This window comes from Crotalus tigris, unplaced genomic scaffold (genome assembly GCF_016545835.1).
Source record: "Crotalus tigris isolate CLP2741 ecotype Arizona unplaced genomic scaffold, ASM1654583v1 scf7180000020455.750797, whole genome shotgun sequence".
In the NCBI taxonomy this organism is placed as follows: domain Eukaryota; kingdom Metazoa; phylum Chordata; class Lepidosauria; order Squamata; family Viperidae; genus Crotalus; species Crotalus tigris.
Window position 1 is genome coordinate 208,744 of NW_024098029.1, and position 22,724 is coordinate 231,467.

Below are 22,724 nucleotides of genomic sequence, written 5' to 3' on the forward strand. Positions count from 1 at the left end.
TACTGAGAAACCTTCGCGTAGAGTTGGAGGCCACTTTCACAAATCTACTAGTGGACAAAAACTGGCAGTCCTCGGCTTACAACAGTTTGTTTAATGACAATTCAAAGTTACAACGGCACTGAATGAAGTGACTTGTGACCGTTTTTCACACATGACTGTTGCGGCATCCCCAAAGTCCCATCATCAAAATTGGCAACGGACTCGCAGTGTCCTGGTGATTCCCTTTTGTGACCTTCTGACAAACAAAGTCGATGGGGAAGACAGATTCGTTTAACGACCACGTCATTACCTTTACAGCTGCAGGGATTCCCTTAACAACTGTGGCAAGAACGATCCTAAGATGGGATGAAATTCACTGAACAACTGTCTCACTTAGCGACAGAAATGTTGGGATTAGATTGTGGTTGTACGTGGAGGACTTCCTGTATATAAATTCTCTGCGTTTGCTACATACCGTTTTATTTTATTTTATTTCATTTTTTATTTATTTATTTTTATGTTTTATTTTATTTCATATTTTGTTTCATCTTATTTCATATTTTATTTTATTTCATCTTATTTTTTATTTTGTTTTATTATTTTATTATTTTATTTTATTTATTTTATTTGCTTTGAAATGATGATCAAATGACTTATGCATTAATACACGGTGTTCCCTGGCCCAGTCAAGAGACTTTTGACTGAAATTTCGGTCAACATTTAATCAAAATTTCTCCTGGCATTATTAGACCTTTACAAGGAGTGCAGTGATGATTTGTTCAGAGGAATAAGGAGTTAATTTACCATCTTTCATTTCAGGTAAAGGAATACTCCCAATGCAGTGTCCTTGGCATGTAGCCAGCGTGAAAGAGAAGATGATCAGACTGAAGAAAACTTTCTGGAAAATAAAGAAAATAAGAAAAGGTAAACTACCAGAGAACTTAGTAATTCTTTGAGCAGCGGACTGTTTAAAGTTTTACAAACGTCCCGTTTCATCAGAAAATGTTGTCCATGAACTTTAGGAAAAGGCCTTGGGTTAAGTTTACAGTCTTGTGCAAGGGTGCATTCGGATCTCTGTTGCACAAGAGGGTCAGCCTGGAAGATCTGCCTCCCCTCTTTGTGCCAGCTGCACCCACTCCAGGATACCCGAATATCTCGGCCATTTGTTCATCTCCCTAGAAGTCCTCACCGTGGAACGTCTTCCAGTCCTTTCCCCCTCCAGAGGCAAAACTCCCTATTGATATTATTGGGATAGACAACCCCAACACACACACACACACACACACACACACACAGAGAGAGAGAGAGAGAGAGAGAGAGAGAGAGAGAGAGAGAGAGAGAGAGAGAGAGATGGAGTTGTGCCTTACCCTCAGCTCAGTTTATGCTCCTTTTCGTCCCTTCTCCCACCCAGGATGCTTTGTGGTGGAAAAGTGACAATCCTGACTCTGCATTCCTGAGCTGATATGTGGCCCATACAGTAATCATCTTTGGGCATTTGTTTATCTCAGTTAATCCCACTAAATAGGAAACAAACAAATGCAAGAATCCTTGCCCGTAGAGTAGACCAGGAAATTTTGGACATTACATCCATCCCACACACTCCAACATGCAATTGATTTGCTTTGTGAATAGTTTCTTGTGTCCTTTTGCACTTTAGGAGTCCTAAAGAAACATCTGATGGCATTTGATCTTCGTATATTTCTGTCTTTATTTAATCTTTATAATGTACAGAACCATCCCCTTATGATTTTGACCTTAGCTACGACTCTGGGTTCGGCTGCGGGAGAGTGACTGTCCCAAAGGGGCCACCTCGTTCCTCCAGCCCTCTCTCCTCACGTCCCGTTAAATAAGATTCTGCTTGCGAAGAAAGAAAAAGGCATTTCACTTACCATCTTGGCTTTGGGGAAGACCCAGGGAACTCTTGGAAGGGAGGAAGGAGAAGGAGGGACACCTCTCCCTCAGGCCGGCTCCTTAAATTTATACAAAAACCAAGACCAACCCTTGTGCACATTAAAAAAAATCCTGGGTGCAAGTTGTGCCCAAAAATTCACTGCCAGAAGGAAAATATTTGCTTCGTGAGTAGTTGGTGTTTGTTTTGCAGATGTGGTAATAGGAAAGTATTTCATCAGCTTCAGATTAACAGGGGCAGAAAAAGATCAAAGTATGGAGAGACTGAATATGTCCAGCAGAATGTGGTCAGTTGAAACAGCCAGATGTGCAGGCTCCTCTCAGATTCTCACAAAATATCCCCTGCCCATGTTGAGGACCCAGGAGTGTAGCCCACCAGGTGATTGACAGTCCTATTTTAAGAAGTGGGATTTTGCTTGAGGGAAGTTGCGTATTCTCCCATGGATCTTTCTGTTGAAGGTGCACAGCGCTGCTTTGCTCCAAGGAATAGATAGTATTCCCAGTAATGCTTCAGAAAGTACCAAACTGTCTTCTTGGCCACATGCAAATAAAGCAAGGCAGTTCGGAAATAGAATTAAATGTCTGTTTCTATCAATAAATACAGTGAAAAGTATTTATTGGACGTGGATATGAAACTCCACTGAATTTAGGGTGAAATATATGAGTACTTCAAAATAAACGAAATCAAGAATTTCTCAAAATTGGATTGAAAGATGTCTCACCCTCTTGGTTTTCTTCTGATTTTCTTTCTATCATTTCCTTCTCTTGTATAGCTCACCCCCAAACCTTCTCCTTTCCCCAGCTGTGAGGAAAGGGGTTGAAGAGATTCTCCATCCAGTTCATTTTTGGAACAAAGAAACAAAAAGAAAGACGTGGGTGTAATATTTACTTACTTTTTAGGATGATTAGGGTTTTTTCTCTTACAAGAATATGGAACTGCTTTTTATATTTTTAAAGCATTTTATTTTAAGACAGAATATAAAACACAATATATTGAGAACTTTAACAACTTTGAATATTACAGTCAAATCAGTAATTAGCAAGATACTCAAGGTAATAGGGTTATTAATTGAATTCATAATAATGTAATAATAGTGAACAAAAATGTTTAACTAATCTAAAACAGTACACATATGGTAAAAAAATAATCTCCTGTTTCTAAATGTTATATTAAAAAGGAAGTCTAAATTTCAAATATTTGATATATTAAGTTATACTCTATAAACAAAAAATCCAAATAAATACATTTCTTTTTTCAATTCCTTAGCAGCAACCAGTGGATGCATGTGTGAAGCCCATTTGAAGTCTGTTAATTAAAATCAGGGATGTCCCCGGTGGGAGGGTGGACTGGGGACTCTAAAATTCAAGAGGATGGCCATGGTCAAATGAATGAGGACCCTCGGTTTTGAGTGGGGGCTGCGGTCAGGAACAGGCTGCATAGCTGTGGCTTCCTGGGGTTTGGCCAACAGGGTTTAGGGCAGCCATAGGGCAGATTGGGGGTAACAGGGAAGTGGGGGGGAGTTGAGCTTTTACTGTTTGTACTGGGGTGGGTGTTTGCATAACGACCCTCTATTCTCAGTGAACAACCACAAGCGTGATCGCTGGGATGGTGAGTGCTAAGCAATGCGGTCATGGGACATATTGGTTGATGACCCCCTCATTGTTGACTGAAAGTCCGATCCCAACTGTTGTACGTTCCCAGCCTGTAGTCTTCCAGATGGACAAGCCCAAGTGGACGTTCTCCAAGGACAGCCAAAGCTGGGATAGCCATAATGTAGGGATACGTCCATTTCTTTCTCCCGCTCCTTGAAAACCTTGATTCTCCCCAACGAAGTCCAGCAGGCTGCCTCCTCCCTCTCCTTCTGAGCTTCTCGTTTCATCTTCTCCCGAATGGGCCATTGTTCATCCGTGATGGGTTGCGAGGCCTCCAGGTCGGGGGGGGGCATTCTCCAGGGTCTGTATGTGTCCCCCTTATATGGTGGCGATGAAGGTGGACCTTTGGGCACTGGGTCTTTGGCTGGTGCTGCAATATTGCTTGACTGTCCAACATTTGGTGCTACATCAGCTGGCTTCGACCCCAGACTGATGTTTTTTCCAGGAGCTGCAGGCTGGGTTGCAGAATCCAAGGTCTTTGTTGCAGGTGGGATTGTGGCAAGGGGCCCCTGCTTCCCCCGGGTCTTTGGTGGCTGAGTAGGCACAGGCACAGGAATTAACGAGCGTTTCTGCCAAGGCTGTGATTGTGGCTTGGTCAGACAATGGGGTGAAGGTTTGGATAGGGGGTATGAAGGTGATTCTGACACGGAGGATGCTGGTGGCTTGTATTGGGGATGCAGCTGAGAGGCAGGTAGAAAGTGCAATGGTGGCTTCAGTGCAGTGATCAGAGGTTGGGAAGATGGATTAGCTGATGATTTGGGCGAAAGCTTTGCCTTTGGGATGAGATTGTCTGGAACGGGGTTGTGAGGTAGAACGGAATGGACTTTCTTGCTTGGTAGAGACGAAACGTTCGGCTTCCCCAGTGGGTGGAACACTTGCACAGACTGCATCAGTTTACAAGCCAGGTTGGTCTTTAGGACGGGCTTTGGGGCTCCTTCCGCTTCTCTTCTGGGGTAGCACTTTCTGCTTTTTGTCCCACACAGGCTCACATTTTTCCTTGCTTCCTGTTTACTTTGGCTTTTAGGCGGACTCTTCTCCAAGCCTGAAGGGGTGTGGACAGTCTGAGAACCTTTGGAAGCAGAAGAGTCACTTTGTTCACCAGGCTGTTGTGCAAGAAGTTCAAGAAGCGCAACCTTTGGGTCTTCATGTATGGTCAGAAGTTCAGTAGGCATCTTATCCTGGAGCTGATTTTGCATGGCTTCCAGAACACAGGGGAATATTTTTGTCTTAGGAGCATCTTCTGCCACCTTTACAGAGATATTTTTGCAAGGTTTGTTTCTCTGCTGCCTTTTTGCCCTCGTCTTAGATGGCATCTGATGCTGAGTTTTCTCCTCCTCCTTGCATTTTTTCGCTGAAGGCTCTTCTTCAGTCCAAGGGATTTTTCTTTTCCCTTTGCCCTTTGATGGCAGATGGAACTGACTATCTGGAAGGGATAGAAGGAAAAAACTGTTCATTGTCAGGAAATTCAGTCTGGAGCCCCTGCTGCACATTCAACTCATCCTTTATGCCTGACAAATGAGGTCCTCCATGTTCTTCCCAGGAAGGTGATGATGCATTGCCCTACTCCTGCCCAGTATGAACCTAGCTCTCTGAAAGTGGAAGGAAGGAAGAAAGGAGAAAAAGAAAAAAGAGAAAAAGAAAAAGAAAGAAAGAGAAAGAAAGAAAGAAGGAAGGAAGGAAGGATGGAAGGAAGGAAGGAAGGAAGGAAGGAAGGAAGGAAGGAAGGAAGGAAGGAAGGAAGGAAGGAAGGAAGGAAGGAAGGAAGGAATATGTCTTTGGAGGATACCAACCAGATTGCTCAAACAAATGTTGTGCTACTTTTAGGTTCCCGTCCTTTTTCAATATCCCCATTTGCCCCAGCTCTACTATGAGGAAAAGAAAAAGGACTGTCTTCAACCTGTGCACGTCATTCCCAAAGGAACAACTTCATTCCTGGTTCACAGTATTAGAATAGGCAGTCTACAATCTACAAGCCTGGGAATTTTCAGCAAAATTGGTTCAGCTGATGAACACCAGGCCAGTAAATCTCTGGATTGACGTCTATTATTGATTGGGGATAATTCTGAATGGGTTGTCTTCTCTAAAACCCAGAGCAACATTTCACACATCTTGGAAGAGCAGCTTCAGGCATCTTACAAAGTATCTACCCTCGGTTGGTGGACAGTCTTCTCATCTGCAATGCTTTGGCACTCACCACTCAGCCCAAAACTTTCGCCATGGTCTGGCTCTGATGCTTCTTGGTCTGGAGAGGCCTGTGGGACCTCAATCTCCATACTGGCATCTGACAGGTGTCCTCCTGGAGCTTGGCCCACTGAAAGAAAAAAGTCAAGAGGTGATTCTTCAAGGAAACATGCTCTATCATCTTTGTCCAAGCTGAGGTTCCTTTCTTAAATCTTCACCAGCCTTGAAGTCCAGGATATCATCCAAAGGATAACAAAAGTCAGTATCTGCAGGTAATACCTGGTACCAAGTATGATTAGCACTCACCTTCCAACCCAGGAAGGAGATGAGGAATGTCCTCCAAATCATAGTGTAAAGATGAAGAAGGAACCAAAGGTGATCCCACAAACTGATGATGGCTACTTCTTTGCTGATCCAGAGATCCTGGAAGATGGAAAGTATCTTCAGGGGCTCTGACCTCTGAAAGAGTCAACAAGAGAAACTGAGCAGACTTTGTACCAATCAAAGCTGATTCTGTCTTGGTGGCTCAATCTGTGACTCCTATCAAGTTGTCCTTCAGAATTCTACGGAAGTGGATGAAGATGCAGAAGAAGATGGAGATAGCTCTTCACTGAGTCCTGTGCATACCAAGTAGCTGGTCCTGTTTCATAAATTAAGAAACCTATGTTAAAGCATCTCAGTCTTCAAGAAACATCTCTGACCCTAGCTCGAACCTTTCTTAAAGACCTGCAGGAGTGTTGGCACAGGTGTCGTACATCTCTGGCTAGGTCTAATCTATGGCATTCTGGGGATGAGAGACCAAGTTCCAGGATTGCACAAGTAGCCCTCACCTTGCAAAGAAGGACCGGAAAGCCGATGGTGGGGGTAGGGTGGCCTGGGGATCTGCTGATGGTTGTCAGTGTCAGCAAGAGTTTCATACTGAGGTGGCCGAGGTGCGTAGAAAGGCTGAGGAAAGGCAGACACGGGAGGGTTACAGGCGGCCAGGTTGGCTAACTGCAGCTGTTCCCCATGGACGGTTTGGAGGTGCGAGACTCCTGGAGGTAGAAATGTTTGGAGGCTGGTGTTGCCTGGGATCAACCGAACAGGCAGATGGGGAAAAGGAGGCTGGATCCAAAGGTTGCTCAGAACTGGTGTTGCCATTCCAGAGAAGTTGGGAAGATTGCTTCCTAGAGCGGATACAGCTATTAGTATTGGGCAACTGCGAGGCGGAAGGTTCTGATTTTCCGGGGTGTCTGTGTTATGCACCTGATCTGTAAAACACATATAAAAAGAACAGAAGTCAGAAACCATATTTTCTGTTTCAATCAGAGAACATCTGTGATTCTTTTTTGGATCTAGGTCCTGATCCTGAAATGTCAGGGAAGGTAGGGTTCGGGTTAGGCTTCAAAGAGTACCAAACTGTCTCCTTGGCCACATATAAATAAAGCAAGGCAGTTCGGCTTGTGATGCTCATTTCTTTTCCTCCCTCAGTTCCATCAGTCCCCCTGCTAAACTTTTGATGTGATGAGGAAATAGAATTAAATAGATGTTTCTATCAAAAACTAGATTAAGAAATATTTATTGGAAGTGGATATGAAACTCCACTGAATATAGTGCCAAATATATGAGCACATCCAAGAAAAAAAGTCAAGAATTTCCCAAAATTGGATTGAAAGATGGCTCACCCTCTTGGTTTTCTTCTGACTTTCTTTCTATCATTTCCTTCTCTTGTATAGCCCACCCCCAAACCTTCTCCTTTCCCCAGCTCTGCCTCTGTTATGCAACTATTTCCCCCTAACTGGGTCTTCTGGAGAAAGAAGAGATTTCTTCAAACAGCAAGATGGCCCAATTCCTACCAGCCATGATGGGGGAAATATTATATCTCGAACAATGATAGACATGGACGCTGCCTGCTAACCACTCAGCATCCAGTAAAAAATGGTCAGTAAGGCTGGAATCATTTAAAAGTGTTTACTCCTGTCCCTATGGTAACCCTGGACATTCTGAGATGCCAAGAGAATTTCCAGAGTAGAAGCTGATGATGAAACTGATGTCACTGCAGAAGGCAAGGAGCGCATCAGTGATGGCTCTCAAGAGCTGAGCTTGGGGGAAAGAAATATTTGAGCCTTCTCCTGACCACTCACCTTCCCTGGTGGCCAATCTTCACTTTCCGAGAGGTGGGAAACAGCTTTCATTTGGGCAATAAATGACTTCTTTATGCCTTCAGCTAACCTGAATGGTCAAAGATTAGCATCCTTAGTCTGTTTCAGCTTTGCAGGAATAAGAGGATTTTGAGTTTTTTAACCACATAGATATCAATGTTTTTAATCCATTTCAATTTACTACTATTTTAAACAATTGCTGAAGTTTTCTAAAGTAAACAATTTTAACCGGGGGGGGGGGGGATATATTCAAAAGTTCCAACATCAGGTATTGGTTTCAATATTGATAATAATAATAATAATAACAACAACAACAACTTTATTGTCACTTTGAAAGTACACCAATTGGCATACATCAAAATGAAATTTCGTTGCATACAGCTCTCAAAGGGTCTTCTGATGCAGAAGAAGTTTAAGAGGTTGTGTCCTCAGCCCAACAGCCTCTGATGGTTTGGTGATTGTAACACTTCTCTACATTTCAGGACTATCGTATGAAAATATGGGTCGCTAAAGATTTAATATCAAAGGGCCATCCCTCTGAACTGTAGATCTTTGGATGTTGGCGATATCCAAAGCCTTGCTGGATGGCCCTCTGTCCAGCTGTGCCCAAGAGACAGATGTTGTGTGACTTTTGGACTTATGATACAGTGCTGCAAAGGTGGACTGACCACAGCCTTTGACCATTTTGTTTCTGTCTCCTTCATCTTGTTTTTATAAGACATTTGGGTCAAAGGAAGATGCAGTGTGTGTTTGTGCTTGTGTCTGTGTATCCATTTGTATTCCCACCATAAAAAAGCTCCATTGATTAGCCAGTAGGAAGCACTTGAGCTATCTCTTCACTTCATAAACGTGTCATAACTTCCCATTTCTTTATGGCATCGCCCCTTTCTTTATGCTCTGTGACATCAGATTTCCTTAGTTCCACTTCCAGAATCGTTTGCACTGGACCTTCTGAAGAAGATTTCAAGTGGATCCTAGAAGGAAGATGTAGAGATGATGCGAGGTCTTCAATAGCCAAAAGACCACTGGGCTCCAGAGGGAGAGAGAGTCGTGAAAAGGATCCCAACTCCTTTACGCAGCAATATATTTTGGAGAGAAAAAGAGCCGAGTAGAACTAAGGATGCTGCATATTATTATTCTGTCGGCTCATGTGTCTCCTGAACATGCGATTCAGCCCAACACATTTGTGGTTGGCACCTTCAGAGGTAAAGCCATATCTGAATCCCACCCGCTTTTACATATTAAAATAGATTCCTCTTATGTCCACACCCTACTTTGAGGGAATCTAGAAAGCCAATCTGCTTCCATTTTCAGTAAAAATTCTAACTGGTTGCGAATGTAAATTGGGGAAATGCCAACGAGGATAAAAATGTCAGAAAATAGGAAGTTCCTGCTTCTATGGATAGCAGGGGAAGTATGCAAATAGATCCTATTTGCATTTTGCCAAATTTGCATTAATTGTATCATACATCCCAGTGATCATACATCCCTTTCTCCAAAGGGCCACCCTTTATTTCAGAAAGCTGCCTTTTATATTTATTTTCTAGATAATTAAGTATTTATTTTCTTGGTTTTGCTCTTGATTTTCCCTTTGTAAAGCAAAATTACAAACATTTTTTTAATCCTTATGATCAACTTTCAGATTTGTCCCTTCCCCCCCCCAAGAAAATATGTTCACTCTGTAAAGTTCTTTTTGTGGTCTCAGCTTGAGTGCTAATAGTCCATCATTCAGAGATAATTCTGCACATTGTTTGTAGAATATCCCACATTTAACACTCTATCAAGTAGTGAGAACACCTACTATCAGAATGAGTAAAGATAATTAGGCCAAATTAAGGAATACAGTATTTCCCAGACTGCTGTTTTTTGGATTATCAGACTACAACGCCCATAGTCCCCAACTAAGTCATTTCAGATAGCTCCATTAATGCAATTCATCACTTCTTGAGCTAACTATGCCCTATTCTGCCACAGCAAGGGTCTCCAAACCTGGCAACTGTAAGACTTGTGGACTTCAACTCCCAGAATTCCCCAGCCATCATGTTCCTCCGAGTGAGGAATTCTGGGAGTTGAAGTCCACAAGTCTTAAAGCTGCCTAGTTTGGCGATCCCTGTCCTATAGCAATGTTTTTCAACCTCAGCAACTTTAATATATGTGGACTTCAACATCCAAAATTCCTCCACCAGCAGGGCGGAGGAATTCCGGGAACTGAAATCTAATACATTTAATGTTGTTGAAGTTGAGGAACACTGTGCTACAGTAATCAGGTTGGCAACTGGTGCTGCCTTATTATTTTAATACAGGCCAAATTTTAAAAAGTGACTAGTAGATTTCCTACCAATTTCCACCATGAAGGTTTACCTGCCACTGGGTAAACTATCATCAGAGTAGGGCAGGTAGATGGACGTTTTGGATTCAGAGATCCTCCATGGCCATGACCTATCAGTCAGTTTTATTCTGAAAGTGGGTCTAGTGCTCTTCTGAAATTCAGAACTTTTGAGTACCACAGATTGCCCATCTTTATCAGGTCACTGCAGAATTCAGAGATTTTATTAAGCATGCGTCTGGTCTCCTTTTGATGCGTCTGGTCTCCTTCTGCCCCAAGCATAAACATTTCCAGATTTTGCTTGTAAGCTCATCATCTCTGTTTGGAGGTTGGTGTAACTGGAACCCCATCAGCATTTCTGGTACAGGTGGCCTGACCTGAGGCCACCAAAACTGTGGTAGATGTATCCCAGAGGTCCATCTGCTCCTGGAAAAAAGGAGATGGTTACTTTTGAAAGAACATAGAGATTGATCAATCAGCCATGCTATTCATGTGGTCTGCCAGAGCTATGCTTGCTTATAAGAGGCAAAACATCAGGAAACGGCTGGAATTAATTCAAAGGTATTTTTTTTTTAGGCATTGAAAGGAGCACAAGAGTTGTGCAGAAGGACCAGAATCCCATTTGGAATGAGGTAAACTAGGCAAGGAAGTTAAGAAATGTCCTGGAAATCATTTTCTTTACTGTTGCTTTGAGGGTTCTCTGTATATACCATAAAGTTACCAGAACTGGAGTTAGGATCAATGAAGTCTATGTTTTTCCTAAACTCCTTAATCCTGGTGACAATCTCACTTTTTGAGTTAGTTCCCTCCTAATATCTTCATTTTTGGAAAAAAAATCCCTTAATAAGAGCTTAGGAAGGGGAAGGACAAATATTACAAAACACAGTTTACAATTCTCAGAATCACTTTGATGATGAGACATTTCAAATTAGCTCAGGGCTTACAGTCGCCCAATCAGCACATTTATCTGGTTGAAAACTAGAGAGGATCTCAAGAGTCATTTTATTTATCCCAAATCTAACAGGATACAGAAAGTCACTGGTCTCTTAGTTTCAAATAAGCCAGGAACCAATTGTAGGAGAAATTTCTCCTTTAGGAGTTTGTTTAATAATGGAGACCAGAAACTCATCCATAGAAGGGCAAATTGCAATTTATTATTGTAGAAACTTAAAAAGGGCAGGAATACACCCCTATTATGTAGCTTTATACAAACCAAAGTTTATGTGTAATCCATAAGAACAAAGAATGCAGAAAATATACATTAGATCATGGTTTAGTGATAGAAGAGAACATCAGTAGCTGAGGGTTGAACTGGGAGATCCTTGCGGTTCTCTGCGCTTGTTGGTTTTCTTGCAGACTAGTATCTAGCACGGATGACGTTACCTAGTTTGGTAATAAAATGTCTGCAAGAAAACCCCCAAGCTCTGAGAGCAACAAGGATCTATAATACAAGGACCTCTCTGATGTTTCTGTTCCTTTCTGTTATCTTCCTAGCCCAGGGGTAGGCAACCTTGGCTCTTTTATGGCTCATGGACTTCTTTGTGTTTGCCCTGCAGACTTTGCTGTGGTATCTGGATGAGGAGCTTCTGGATGACAGTTCTTTTGCCACAGTTAAACTCCTTGAATGGGGCACGAAAATTCAAAACAGGTGAATCATGGAAAGAAGGATGATAGGTTCTGTATAAGTAGGTTGTCCGACATGGGGACAAATCTGCTGTTTAGCTCCAGCCAGTTTCTTCCTTGCTTCAGCCCAAAGAGTGCTGTCCAGTTCACTTCCTTTCATTGCATGCAAATGCTTCCAGAATAGCAGAATAACAGAGTTGGGACCTTAGAAGTCTTCTAGTCCAACCCCCTGCACAATCAGGAGACCCTATACCATTTCAGACCAGTGACTGTCTAAAGATTAGACAGTCTTCCTAAAAACCTCCAGTGATGGAGCATCCACAACTTCCAGAGGCAAGCCATCCCTTCTTCCTCCTAATCCAATTAATCCTGTGGTTGCTACTAATAACCTCTCTTTCTCCAAAGCTGCTTCTTGACTTTTCCACTTCTCCCCAATTTTAGTGATTTGGGCAATGCAGATATAGCCTTAGGAGGAGCAGCTGAAAAACCAAATGTTATGATTATGAAGAAGAATCAAAGTCTGCGGAATAACAGTCTGCAGCCAACTGGGGTAAGTCAGGAAGGAAATAAAAATAATGTATTAAACTTGAAGTGCTTTGTTGGGAACTGCGATGAAGACTGGATGTTCACCAACATTGTGGTAATCTGAGAATAAAGATGCTGAAGTATTTCCTGGGGTGCTTCAGGTTGGGTTTTCTGCCTTTTATTAGTGGAATTCAGCCTCTCTTCAGGGCTGCTAAAAATCATTTTCCCTATCAATATCAATACAAACAGGAAACTTTTAATCAACTATGAAACCGTCTATTCACTGCCTCTGTTTTCATTTCCAAAATATTAAAGCAGAAGGTTTGCATGAAAAGGGAGATTGCCCCCCCCAAAAGGTTGGTTTTTCTCATTATGTAGAAATCTATTCTTAAGTGGAGATAGATACCATACTTTAAAAATAAAAACACAGCCAGATTTGCTTTTTACCTATGCATAAATTAAAAAGAGTTCTTGTGATTTTATGTTTTCAGTGCTCCATAACTCTAAAAATCTGCTTCTCACCACCAGAACCTAAAATGGTGGCACACAGAAGAAAACACGATTTAAAGAAATTGAGTAAGTATTGGGTATTTATTTGGGGGGACTAAAGTATGTTTTGCTTGGAATTTGCATGGATTTTAATTTCTGATTCCTTGTCTGGACTGTTTTGAGCTCTTCGTGTTTAGAAAAAAGTAGGTGTTTTGTAACAAAAAAAGATATGGGTAAAAATCTGTGTGCTCCTGTTAATGAATTGGAGTAAAAAAAAAATCAAATCAAAATCAGATCAAAATGTTTTATTATGATCATAGATCAGAAAGATGTTTGGGTTTAAGATTCCTGTGCATTTGGGGATGAATGTAGGGGTCAGCGTGAAGTCCCTGAGCATTCACACTTGACATGGTCTATTGGTGAAGGGTGCTGGATTAAGAGACCCAGGTTTTAGACTGCCTTTAACCATAGAGGTTCCCTGGAGGACTTTGACCATTCTTCTTTCAAGAGTTATAATTTGGAAGAAATTAGGAGGAGGTAGTGCTGCATACGCTTCCCTGATCTTCCAAAGGAAAAGTGAGAAATAATTCTAATAAATAAATATCTGAGAGCTTAAGGAAGAAGGTCCCACATAAATGCCAAGTGTTGATAATGGTGCTTCTTGGCCTCTTCCGCAGTCTGTTGCCCCGTCTTTGCCAAGGCTTCTGGCATAGAAGAATTTACTCTGAAAGAAACTGAGGGGGCCCAAGTGCCAGCTCCAACATCAACCACCGTGAAAGAGCTTTCCAACAAGAAGCAACTGTTCCAGGTAACGCAACAGCTCACTCAGCTCTTGATACCTAAAAGAAAGAAATACATTGAGAGGACTGGTGATTTTTCAGCAGATCTTATTTCTGTTGTAATTCTTGTAAATGGAAATGGATCTATTATTAAATCCAAACACCACCAATCATTTATTTCAAATATGGTCTCACCAGTGCAGTGTAAAGCTGTACTATCACTTAACAGAATAACAAAGTTGGAAAAGACCTTAGAGGTCTTCTAGTCCAACCCCTGCTCAAGTAGGAACCCTAGACCACTTCAGACAAATGGCTGTCCAATGTCTTCTTAAAAACCTCCAGTGCTGGCGCATCCACAACTTCTCAAGGCAAGTTGTTCCATTGGTTAATTGTTCTGTCAGGAAATTTCTTCTTAATTCTAGGTCGCTTCTCTCCTTGATCAGTTTCCATCCATTGCTTCTTGTCCTGCCTTAGGCGCTTTGGAGAATAGGCGGACACCTTCTTCTTTGTGGACACCTTCTTCTTTGTTTCCTCAAATATGGAAACACTGCTATCATTTTACCCCTACTCCTAATTTTAATTAAACTAAACCCTTTTCATTAAAGCATGAAGACTTTTATTAATCTATAAATAACTATTTATTATTCCCAATGTTCCAGAAATGTGTTAACTCTTTAGGACACTCATATTAAACCTACAAGAGCTAATCTTCAAAAACCTGAACAATAAACAGATTGCTGCAAAATGGTTAAGTTTTCTGTCTCTCTTCAGGGACATCTTATGGTCATCCCAATTTTTACAGACCATTTATGGTGGTGCTAAATTGGAATAACACATTCCTGGAAAAAAGAACATTTCTCTTTTCCTCAAGAAAAAAAAAAAAACAGTTCCTGCTATCAGATCATCCCGTTTTTATGCTACTGGCCACTTGCACACAAAGCTGGATAACCAGTGGTGGGATTCAGATATGTGAACAACTGGTTCTCTGTGTGGATGCCACTTCTGGAAGTTCATTCTGGGCCTGGGCAACAAAAAATTAGCTACCAGTTCCACCAAAGTGGTGTGAACTGGCTGAATCCCACCACTGTGGATAACCCACAAAAGTTCGTAAACCATTTGGACAAACTTCATCAGAACATGAAATGGTGCATCTTCTGAGAATGCTTGCAGGATGGGACTGACCAGCCATTTCTCTTGCAGGTGCGAGTTGTAATCATTGAATGTCGACAACTGCAAGAAAACAATGTCAAACCAGTGGTGAAAGTAACCATTGGAGATTATACATTCCGGACAAGAATCAGACGTGGAAACAATCCATATTATAATGAGGTTAGCATTCTGGACATTATTTTCTGGGATTTGAGGATTTTTCACAAACATTTTACTCTGTTAGAAAAAGATTAAGCTAATGAATATTCAGGACCCCAAAGCTGCTTTTTCACGAGGCAACTGGACTTTCTTGTTTTTCTTTGAAGACGTTTTGCTTCTCATCGAAGAAGCTTCTTCAGCTCTTGGATGAGAAGCGAAACGTCTTCAAAATAAAACAAGAAAGTCCAGTTGCCTCGTGAAAAAGCACCTTTGAGGTAACTATGACCTGGATGACTGAGAATCTCCATAGACATGTAGCTCCAGTGAATTGGTGGTCACCAAGAATAGAGCTGGATTTAAAGGTATCTGAACCTCTTTTCTTTTTAAGCAGTACTTAAGGTATGAATTTGCAACATAGGCCAACCATGTAACTCAGTGTGGCAGCCATCACTTGTGGTCAGAAAGCCACAGTCAACAAAATGTTGCGTCCCCAAATGGTCAGGAAATATGGAAAATGCCTTATATCTAATCTATCTCTCGTCTTCTACAATTCAATATCATCTTTAGTAATAACAGAATGATTTTCTATGATACCCAACAGGCATATGTTTAACAATTTTATCCAGAGAGGTTTACGATGAAGCCCAATTTTTTATCAGGTGTGCTAGATGTATTCTAACAATCATCTGCACACATGTAATAAACTTAATGAAAAAAACTTGTTATACACTTAAACTGAAAGAAAAATAATATTTTAAGATAATGATCAGACTGGGAATCAATGCCCACATCCTTGTTTTTCAGTATTGTTCTCTTTCTGCTGTGCAACTTTTGTTGGAGAAAAAAAGTGGCCTTCTAAAAATGACACTTGCTTTTTAATGACCAAAAGCATGTTTCTGCTTTCAAACAGTCATCAAAGGCCCATCTAAAGTCCATTCTTATGTACAACTGCAAGAATATAATATTAAACTTTGGTTTGCTTATCCTGTAGACCTTCGTCCAAAATTTCAATGAGACACCTCTTCGACTTTTTGATCAGTTTATTACCATACAGGTAAGCAAGCAAATTCTGTTCCTCGTGCCCTTTTTTGGACATCTCAATTCCATTATGGATATTCTTGTGTTTCCTTTCTGGAAACGATCATGAAATATTTTCCTGGCCGGGATGAAGCTGCATTGCAACAGCAGAAACAACACTAAAAATGGAATCTAAGAACAGCCACCTTGAGCCCAACAGAACTGCAGATGGGACAAGAGCAACAAATTAAAAATAAGCATCCAGATGTTATTCCAACCATGGAAGCTGTACTAAATTACTGTTGGCGCTACCTTTGCTTCATTTTGCCACAGTTGTTCCACTTTTATTTGCAGGCCTTTGTAGTCTGATATCTTCTCCAGTTCTTTCTCTTCTATTCTATTATTATAATATGTAAGTTTTATAATGGGAATTTCTACATGGTCTTAAACAGGTGCTGAACTCTCGAGCTGTCAGAGCAGATGCTTTCATTGGTGTCTTCAAGGTGAACAACTGCTACTTTACTGCTGACCAGATTTACAAACTTGGTAGACTTCTAGACTTGTTAACAATGCTTAGTCAATGCTTTCTGCTCTGCTATCTTACCTATTATCCTAACATCAGGTCAATTATTTTTCCTGTTTAATCTGTCAATGAAACGTTTAGCCCAGCGGTTCTCAACCTATGGGTCGCGACCCCATTTGGGGTCGATCAACCATTTTTCGGGGGTCGCCAAAGGTGGCGACCCGCCATTTTTCGCAGCACCGTGCACGCGCGCCACGCACAGGGGCACCGCTGCGCATGCGCGCCGCGCACGGGAGTGCCGCCGCACATGCACGTCGCGCAGGGGGGCGCGCTGTGCACGCGTGCCGCACATGGGGGCGGTGCCGTGCATGCACGTCGCGCATGGGGAGCATCGCACATGCGCATCACGCATGGGGCGGTGCCGCGCATGCGCGCCGTGCATGGGGGCCCGTCCCCATGCGCGCAGCGCCACGCATGCGCAGAACGTTTGTGTGACGGGGGTCGCCGTCACACAAACGTTGAGAAGCACTGGTTTAGCCTGTCAACCCAACATGGAAACTAATCAAGCAGAGAAGCAATCTAGCACTAAGGAGAAATTTCCTAACAGTGAGAACAATTAATCAGTGGAACGACTTGCCTCCAGAAGTTGTGGGTCCTCCGTCACTGGAAGTTGACGAGATTAGACCACCATTTGACTGAAATAGTATAGGGCTTCCTGCCTGAGCAAGGGGCTAGACTAGAAGACCTCCAAGGTTCCTTCCAGCTATGTTATTCTGTTATTTTATCTTCTTCCCCCATCGTGCCCCAGAAACACTCAATACCATAAGATATCTAATGTTGATCTTCCCAAGTCTGGGGAAAGTCAGATAGGAGCAAAAGAACACAAAGATTGTGTTTCCAGGCTTCCCAAGAATGCAGTAGCATTCTTTAAAAAAAAATTAGAGCCTCAAGCTTTTATCTTACATCTCAAAATATTTTAAGCCGTTTCTGTAAAAACTTCCATTTCAAATTTCAATAAAATTTCAGTCTTCATTTTTTTTTAAAAAAAATTCAAATAGTACCACTGGAAAATTATTATTATTTTATATAATGTTTTTGTAACTTTTTTTTTTTTTTGCTTCTTGGGCCATTCCAGTAACTTATGCCATTCTTTTTGCAGATTGAAATGGGGCTTGTATATGATTCTCCAGGTACGTGCTCCATTTTTACCTCATGTAAGGTAGGATGGGAATATGAGGTTTTCCCTGTCACATGACATCTATTTGTAGTCTTCTGGAACAGGGGTCTCCAAACATGGCAACTTTAACCCTTGTGGACTTTAATTCCCAGAATTCCCCAGCTAGCATAACTGGCTGGGGAATTCTGGGAGTTGAATTCCAGACGTTGTAAAGTTGCCAAGTTTGGAAATCCCTGCTCTAGATGTTCTTTCAGTTTATAAAGACCAAATCTACTTTGAGTTGGGGTAGTGCCCAAAAACTTGTGGCCATCAACTTTTTTGAAACCAACAGTAGAATGGTTTGCCATTGTCTTCTTCTGAGATTCTTTTTGAACAAGCTGGAGGTCTCCCACACCGGATCAGCTCAATTTAGCTTTCAGGTCCAGAAAAGGTCCAGACACCTCCTATGGTTTCTCTTATGTACTTTGTCTTCTTCTGTTGATGGGGGAAATGAATACATTTCCAGATGAAGCATGGCTGCAGGTATCTTAGTTAAAACGTTGAGACCAAGATAATATGAAAAGCACAGGGCACTTTAATTTCTAGTGTGTTGACTTCCCATTGAATTTATTGTCTTAGTTTAAAGAATACCTTTCAAAAAATGAAATCAACAGGGAGCTAGGTGGGTGCCATTAGATGTGTCCATACATTGGGGCCAATAAATATTTCCATACCTAAATCAGGACTAGAATTCATGGTCCCTGGAATTTTAATCTAGCATTTTAACCACTAGACTAAACACAAGAATAGTTTCTGCCATATAAAGGACCATATAAAGGCAAGTTGTGTCACATGCTGAATAATCAATTAGATTTGGCTGTGTGGATATCAGAAGGGTTAGCTGAGGACAATTTAGAACATGGGTGTCAAACTCGTCGCATCACAGGATGTATCGTGACGTATCGCAATTTTTTTTGCATTGCCAGAGCTGGAGTGGGTGAGGCCTCCGCATGATGCAACTGGCCCATGGGCCGGCAGTTTGACACCCCTGATTTAGAGTGAAGGCAAGTGTGGGTCAGTATATTTGTTATTTCCTTTCTTTAGGTCATGCTTTGATTAACAAATGGTTGAGCCTCTATGATCCCGTGAATCTCAATGCTGGATTTAAGGGCTACGTGAAGGTCACCCTCTGTGTCCTGGGAGCTGGGGATCGTGCACCGGTAAAGATCTTGTTTTAATAAAGTCAGCAGTATAACATCATCATCCAGGATCATTGAATATGATGCTAGTTATTAAACTGATACATAAAAATGGAAAGGTAAATATGTTGGGCACCAGTAAAAATGTTTATGTGAGGCTGGTATCTTTATTAGATTAAAAAATAGCATGCATTCAAGGGAGGGAGAGAGGGAGAGAGGGAGGGAGGGAGGGAGGGAGGGAGGGAGGGAGGGAAGAATATCAATAAAGATAGCTCTGGTGATCCTGTGGAGTTGATTTTTCTGGTCTGGTCTTCCTGGTGGGATTGACAGGTTCTCATTTGCCCATGAAGCTCATTAGAGGACCACTTTGGGCTAATTAAACAGAATGTTTGATGTTTTACTTAATGATCCTGTCACTTAGCAATGGAATTGCCAATCCTTATTGTGGTTGTTAAGCAAGGGCTACCTACTGTATATACCTAGTCCAACGTCTTCATCACCACTCTACCTTTTCCTCATGAGCTCACAGTGATGTTCATAGCTTTTCTTCCTTCTAATTCTCTCCATAACCTCCCTACAAGGCAAGTTGGGCTAGAGATACTGACTCATGGTCCAAAGTCATTAAGGAAATGTCCTTGAAATGAGATAGACTGGAACCTGGATCTTCTTCTCCAACACAACATCACATCAGAATCTAGAACATTCAACTGAGTTTCTGTGGGAGGAGAACTGTGAATGTTGCTTACAGATGGATTGATTCCTTCTCTACTCTCTGTAGGATTTGGACCAGCCAGCAGAGACTGGTGATTTAGAATCCAACCTCCTACAGCTGGCAAGTGTGCCAGCTGCACGCACAGCCTCCCTCCAGCTGTACATCTACCGAGCAGAAGATGTTCCACAAAGTAGGTGCTCAAGTCAACAAATCATCCCTTCGTTCTACTGAGGAAATTAATGGCACTGCCAAAGACAGGAATCTGGCTGCAGGTGCAAGAATGAAGGGGTAGCAATTCTAGTGTTTCTGACCATGTATGGTTGTTGTGGAACATTCATTCAGCCAAAGAGCCAAAAGAGAATAGAGAGAATTTGCTTCCTGTAGAGGTCGTAATATCAGGGGTCTTTGGTGCTCTCCGAGCTTGGTTGTTTTTATGCAGATATTTCATTACCCAAATAGATAACACCATCAGTGTTAGTGCTTGCCCTGTCAGAGTTAATGGAGTGATCTTGCAGGTTCTACTGCCCCAATGGCAGTTGGTTGAACCATTTACTGTTATCTTCTTTGGCAGTTCTTGATTGAGGCATTCTTTGCTTCTTGACTAATCACTGCATAGGTCCTAATATCTTGAAATACAGTTGGTTCCAAAGCATTTGAAGGGAGTGGGAGGTCAACTCTGCCAATTTAACTTTATGAGAAGATTGTATGAAGATGTTCTTCTCTAGTCTGGTATCCATTCCTTAAATGGAGTCGAGAATCTATAGTCAATACGGGCCTTAAAACCACCCAGAAAGTATCTGGCCTTAAAGCCACCCACTTGCCCCGAAGTATCCCGGCAGTTGGAGAAGCCAACAAACAAAGTCTCAACCAACTATGGAATTTACAATTACAATTATAATTAATTGTTAATGGTCTCGTAATCTATTTCAAATGCATCTAGTGTCTGCATAGCCACCTTATCTTCCTTCTTTCCATTTTCTATCCACAACCTAGTTTATCATAATACATTTTTATTAGTTTATCAAAATATAAAATACAAAGAGAAATGTTAAAAAGTAATAGAAAACTAGGAGGGGGGAATGGAAAAAGAAAGAAAATATGGTGTAAAGAGGGGAAAGGAAAGGAAGCACCAATTTCCAACATCCCAGTTTAAATCCTGCTTCAGACAAGCCACTCTCTGCAAGATGTAAGCAGAGAGTTAGCAGGCCCCATAATTCCCCCCAGACCTTAATAAAGTGGGATGCTAAAATAAGCCTGTTCCTTACTTTCTAATTAGCCTTTTGCTTGATCTTCTTTGCAGCACAAGATGGCATGGTGGCACCTTTCACAACATCACCTGTGGATCCCTTCAGCATATCTGTGGACCCTTCTCTGGAAGTTAACTTTGCAGGGAGAGTGGTGGGTGTGGACTAGAAGACCTCCAAGATCCCTTCCAGCTCTATTCTATTCTATTCTATTCTATTCTATTCTATTCTATTCTATTCTATTCTATTCTATTCTATTCCATATTTTCTATTCTATTCTATTCTATTCTATTCTATTCTATTCTATTCTATTCTATTCTATTCTATTCTATTCTATTCTATTCTATTCTATTTTCCTTTCTGCATTTTGCATTTTGCATTTTGCATTCTGCATTCTATTCTATTCTATTCTATTCTATTCTATTCTATTCTATTCCATTCTATCCTATCCTATTCCATATTTTCTATTCTGTTCTATTCCATTCCATATTTTCCATTCCATTCCGTATTCTATTCTATTCTATTCTATTCTATTCTATTCTATTCTATTCTATTCTATTCTATTCTATTCTATTCTATTCTATTCTATTCTATTCCATTCTATTTCTATTCTATTCTATTCTATTCTATTCTATTCTATTCTATTCTATTCTATTCTCTCTGTTTTAGAAGTCGGGGACATTTTGCTGGATTATTACTTTGCCTGTCTGCCCCTGATTGATTTGCTTTCTTTCTCAATTTTGTTCAGCTAAGGACCAAGATCATTTTTGGAGACACCAATCCTGTGTGGAACCAGGTGCTCTGTTTTCCCATGCAGGTAAGCTGGGGCTGAAGAGAAAGGACTGGCTGTCATTGACCGCAGGCTAAATTTATCAATAAGCAGGAGAACGCCCATGTATATACTTCCTTTCTGACTTGGGTCTCCCATTGCTCCATTTATTGGGTCCCATATAAAGGTAACAGAAGATTGAGAACAAAAGCAGTGAACCCATGTTGAGTTAGAAGCATAATGGAGCCTGCCTGCATTCATTGTGCCACATAACGGTCATGAATGAGGTCACCCATGTGACCAACCAACCCAATTTTGCAACATTTCCATCTTCCATTCTGTTCTGGAGTTTGGACATGAGAAAGTATGGGAATTCTCTCACATCCATGAAGATTTCCCTGGTGAGGGAGACTGAAAATGTTATTAACCATTGTATACCTAACTTCATGGAGAACTTCGCCACAGCCACCTTCTGCAAGGGTTAATAACATATTCTGTCAAGAAAACCGCTGCGATGCAGTCACCAAGAACCAAAGAAGCTTCAAGGGAGCCTTGTTTTTATTTTTCTTTTGTATTTTCACTGTAGTTGCCTTCTATCTGTGATCTCATTAAGTTCACTATTATGGATGGGTGAGTACCAGCAATTTCTGTTATTTCTCCACTTCCATACTGTATAAAATCTTGAATGTTTGCCCCAAAGCATTTGAATAAAGCATTTCCTGGTATTTTTCAAACATGATGTGTCATGCTACCATTGGAAGCAGCAGGAATAGAAAAGAAGACTTATTATAGTTTTTCTGTTTTAAATTGCAAATCATCCAGATTCGTTCTGGAATCAGCCAATCTGCAAAGCAAAGCAAAACAACCATTACACACAAACACACACACACACACACACACTTTTTAGTCCTCTGCCTGCTATTCCCCATGACAAATCAATTTCTTCATGATGAAGCTTTATTTAATTTATTTTTTATTGAAAAAAACTTATACATTTTCACCAAAGGAGAAGGTGGGATAAGGTGGAATATATAAGAAATATCATCTCATAAACATTTTAACAATGATCTAACAACAATTCTGTCTGTCTCTAGTTGTCCCTATTCCTAAGCCTTGGCTAATGAATACTTCAGGAGTTATCTAATACACACTCTGTTTGCTCCAGGTCAGCTCTATTCCTGAGCTATACAAG

The 22,724-nt window shown here is 41.2% G+C and overlaps 2 protein-coding genes across 3 annotated transcripts in view; one reads left to right on the top strand and one right to left on the bottom strand.

The window, feature by feature from the left end:
* Positions 1-3,468: 3,468 nt before the first annotated feature.
* On the bottom strand, positions 3,469-8,067 carry CUNH2orf78 (chromosome unknown C2orf78 homolog). Of its 2 annotated transcripts, XM_039366860.1 has the most exons (5): positions 7,386-8,067; positions 6,552-6,971; positions 6,028-6,180; positions 5,735-5,851; positions 3,469-4,963 (listed from the first exon to the last, which is right to left on the bottom strand). In XM_039366860.1, exons 1-5 carry the CDS (start codon positions 7,417-7,419, stop codon positions 3,504-3,506), a joined length of 2,184 nt encoding a protein of 727 aa, XP_039222794.1. In that variant the 5' UTR covers positions 7,420-8,067; the 3' UTR covers positions 3,469-3,503. The 2 variants fall into 2 exon arrangements, with proteins under 2 accessions (XP_039222794.1, XP_039222793.1); XM_039366859.1 differs by having other exon boundaries at positions 6,552-8,066.
* Positions 8,068-8,138: 71 nt separating this feature from the next.
* FER1L5 (fer-1 like family member 5) overlaps positions 8,139-22,724 on the top strand; it is a 49,558-nt gene continuing 34,972 nt past the window's right edge. The window contains exons 1-15 of the mRNA XM_039366913.1: positions 8,139-9,067; positions 10,765-10,820; positions 11,745-11,836; positions 12,253-12,361; positions 12,828-12,912; positions 13,503-13,633; positions 14,805-14,933; positions 15,904-15,966; positions 16,382-16,432; positions 17,612-17,642; positions 18,713-18,828; positions 19,586-19,709; positions 20,820-20,917; positions 21,512-21,580; positions 22,119-22,162. Of these exons, the coding sequence (XP_039222847.1) occupies positions 8,983-9,067; positions 10,765-10,820; positions 11,745-11,836; positions 12,253-12,361; positions 12,828-12,912; positions 13,503-13,633; positions 14,805-14,933; positions 15,904-15,966; positions 16,382-16,432; positions 17,612-17,642; positions 18,713-18,828; positions 19,586-19,709; positions 20,820-20,917; positions 21,512-21,580; positions 22,119-22,162 (1,283 nt within the window). The 5' untranslated portion in view covers positions 8,139-8,982. The remainder of the gene's footprint in view (positions 9,068-10,764; positions 10,821-11,744; positions 11,837-12,252; positions 12,362-12,827; positions 12,913-13,502; positions 13,634-14,804; positions 14,934-15,903; positions 15,967-16,381; positions 16,433-17,611; positions 17,643-18,712; positions 18,829-19,585; positions 19,710-20,819; positions 20,918-21,511; positions 21,581-22,118; positions 22,163-22,724) is intronic.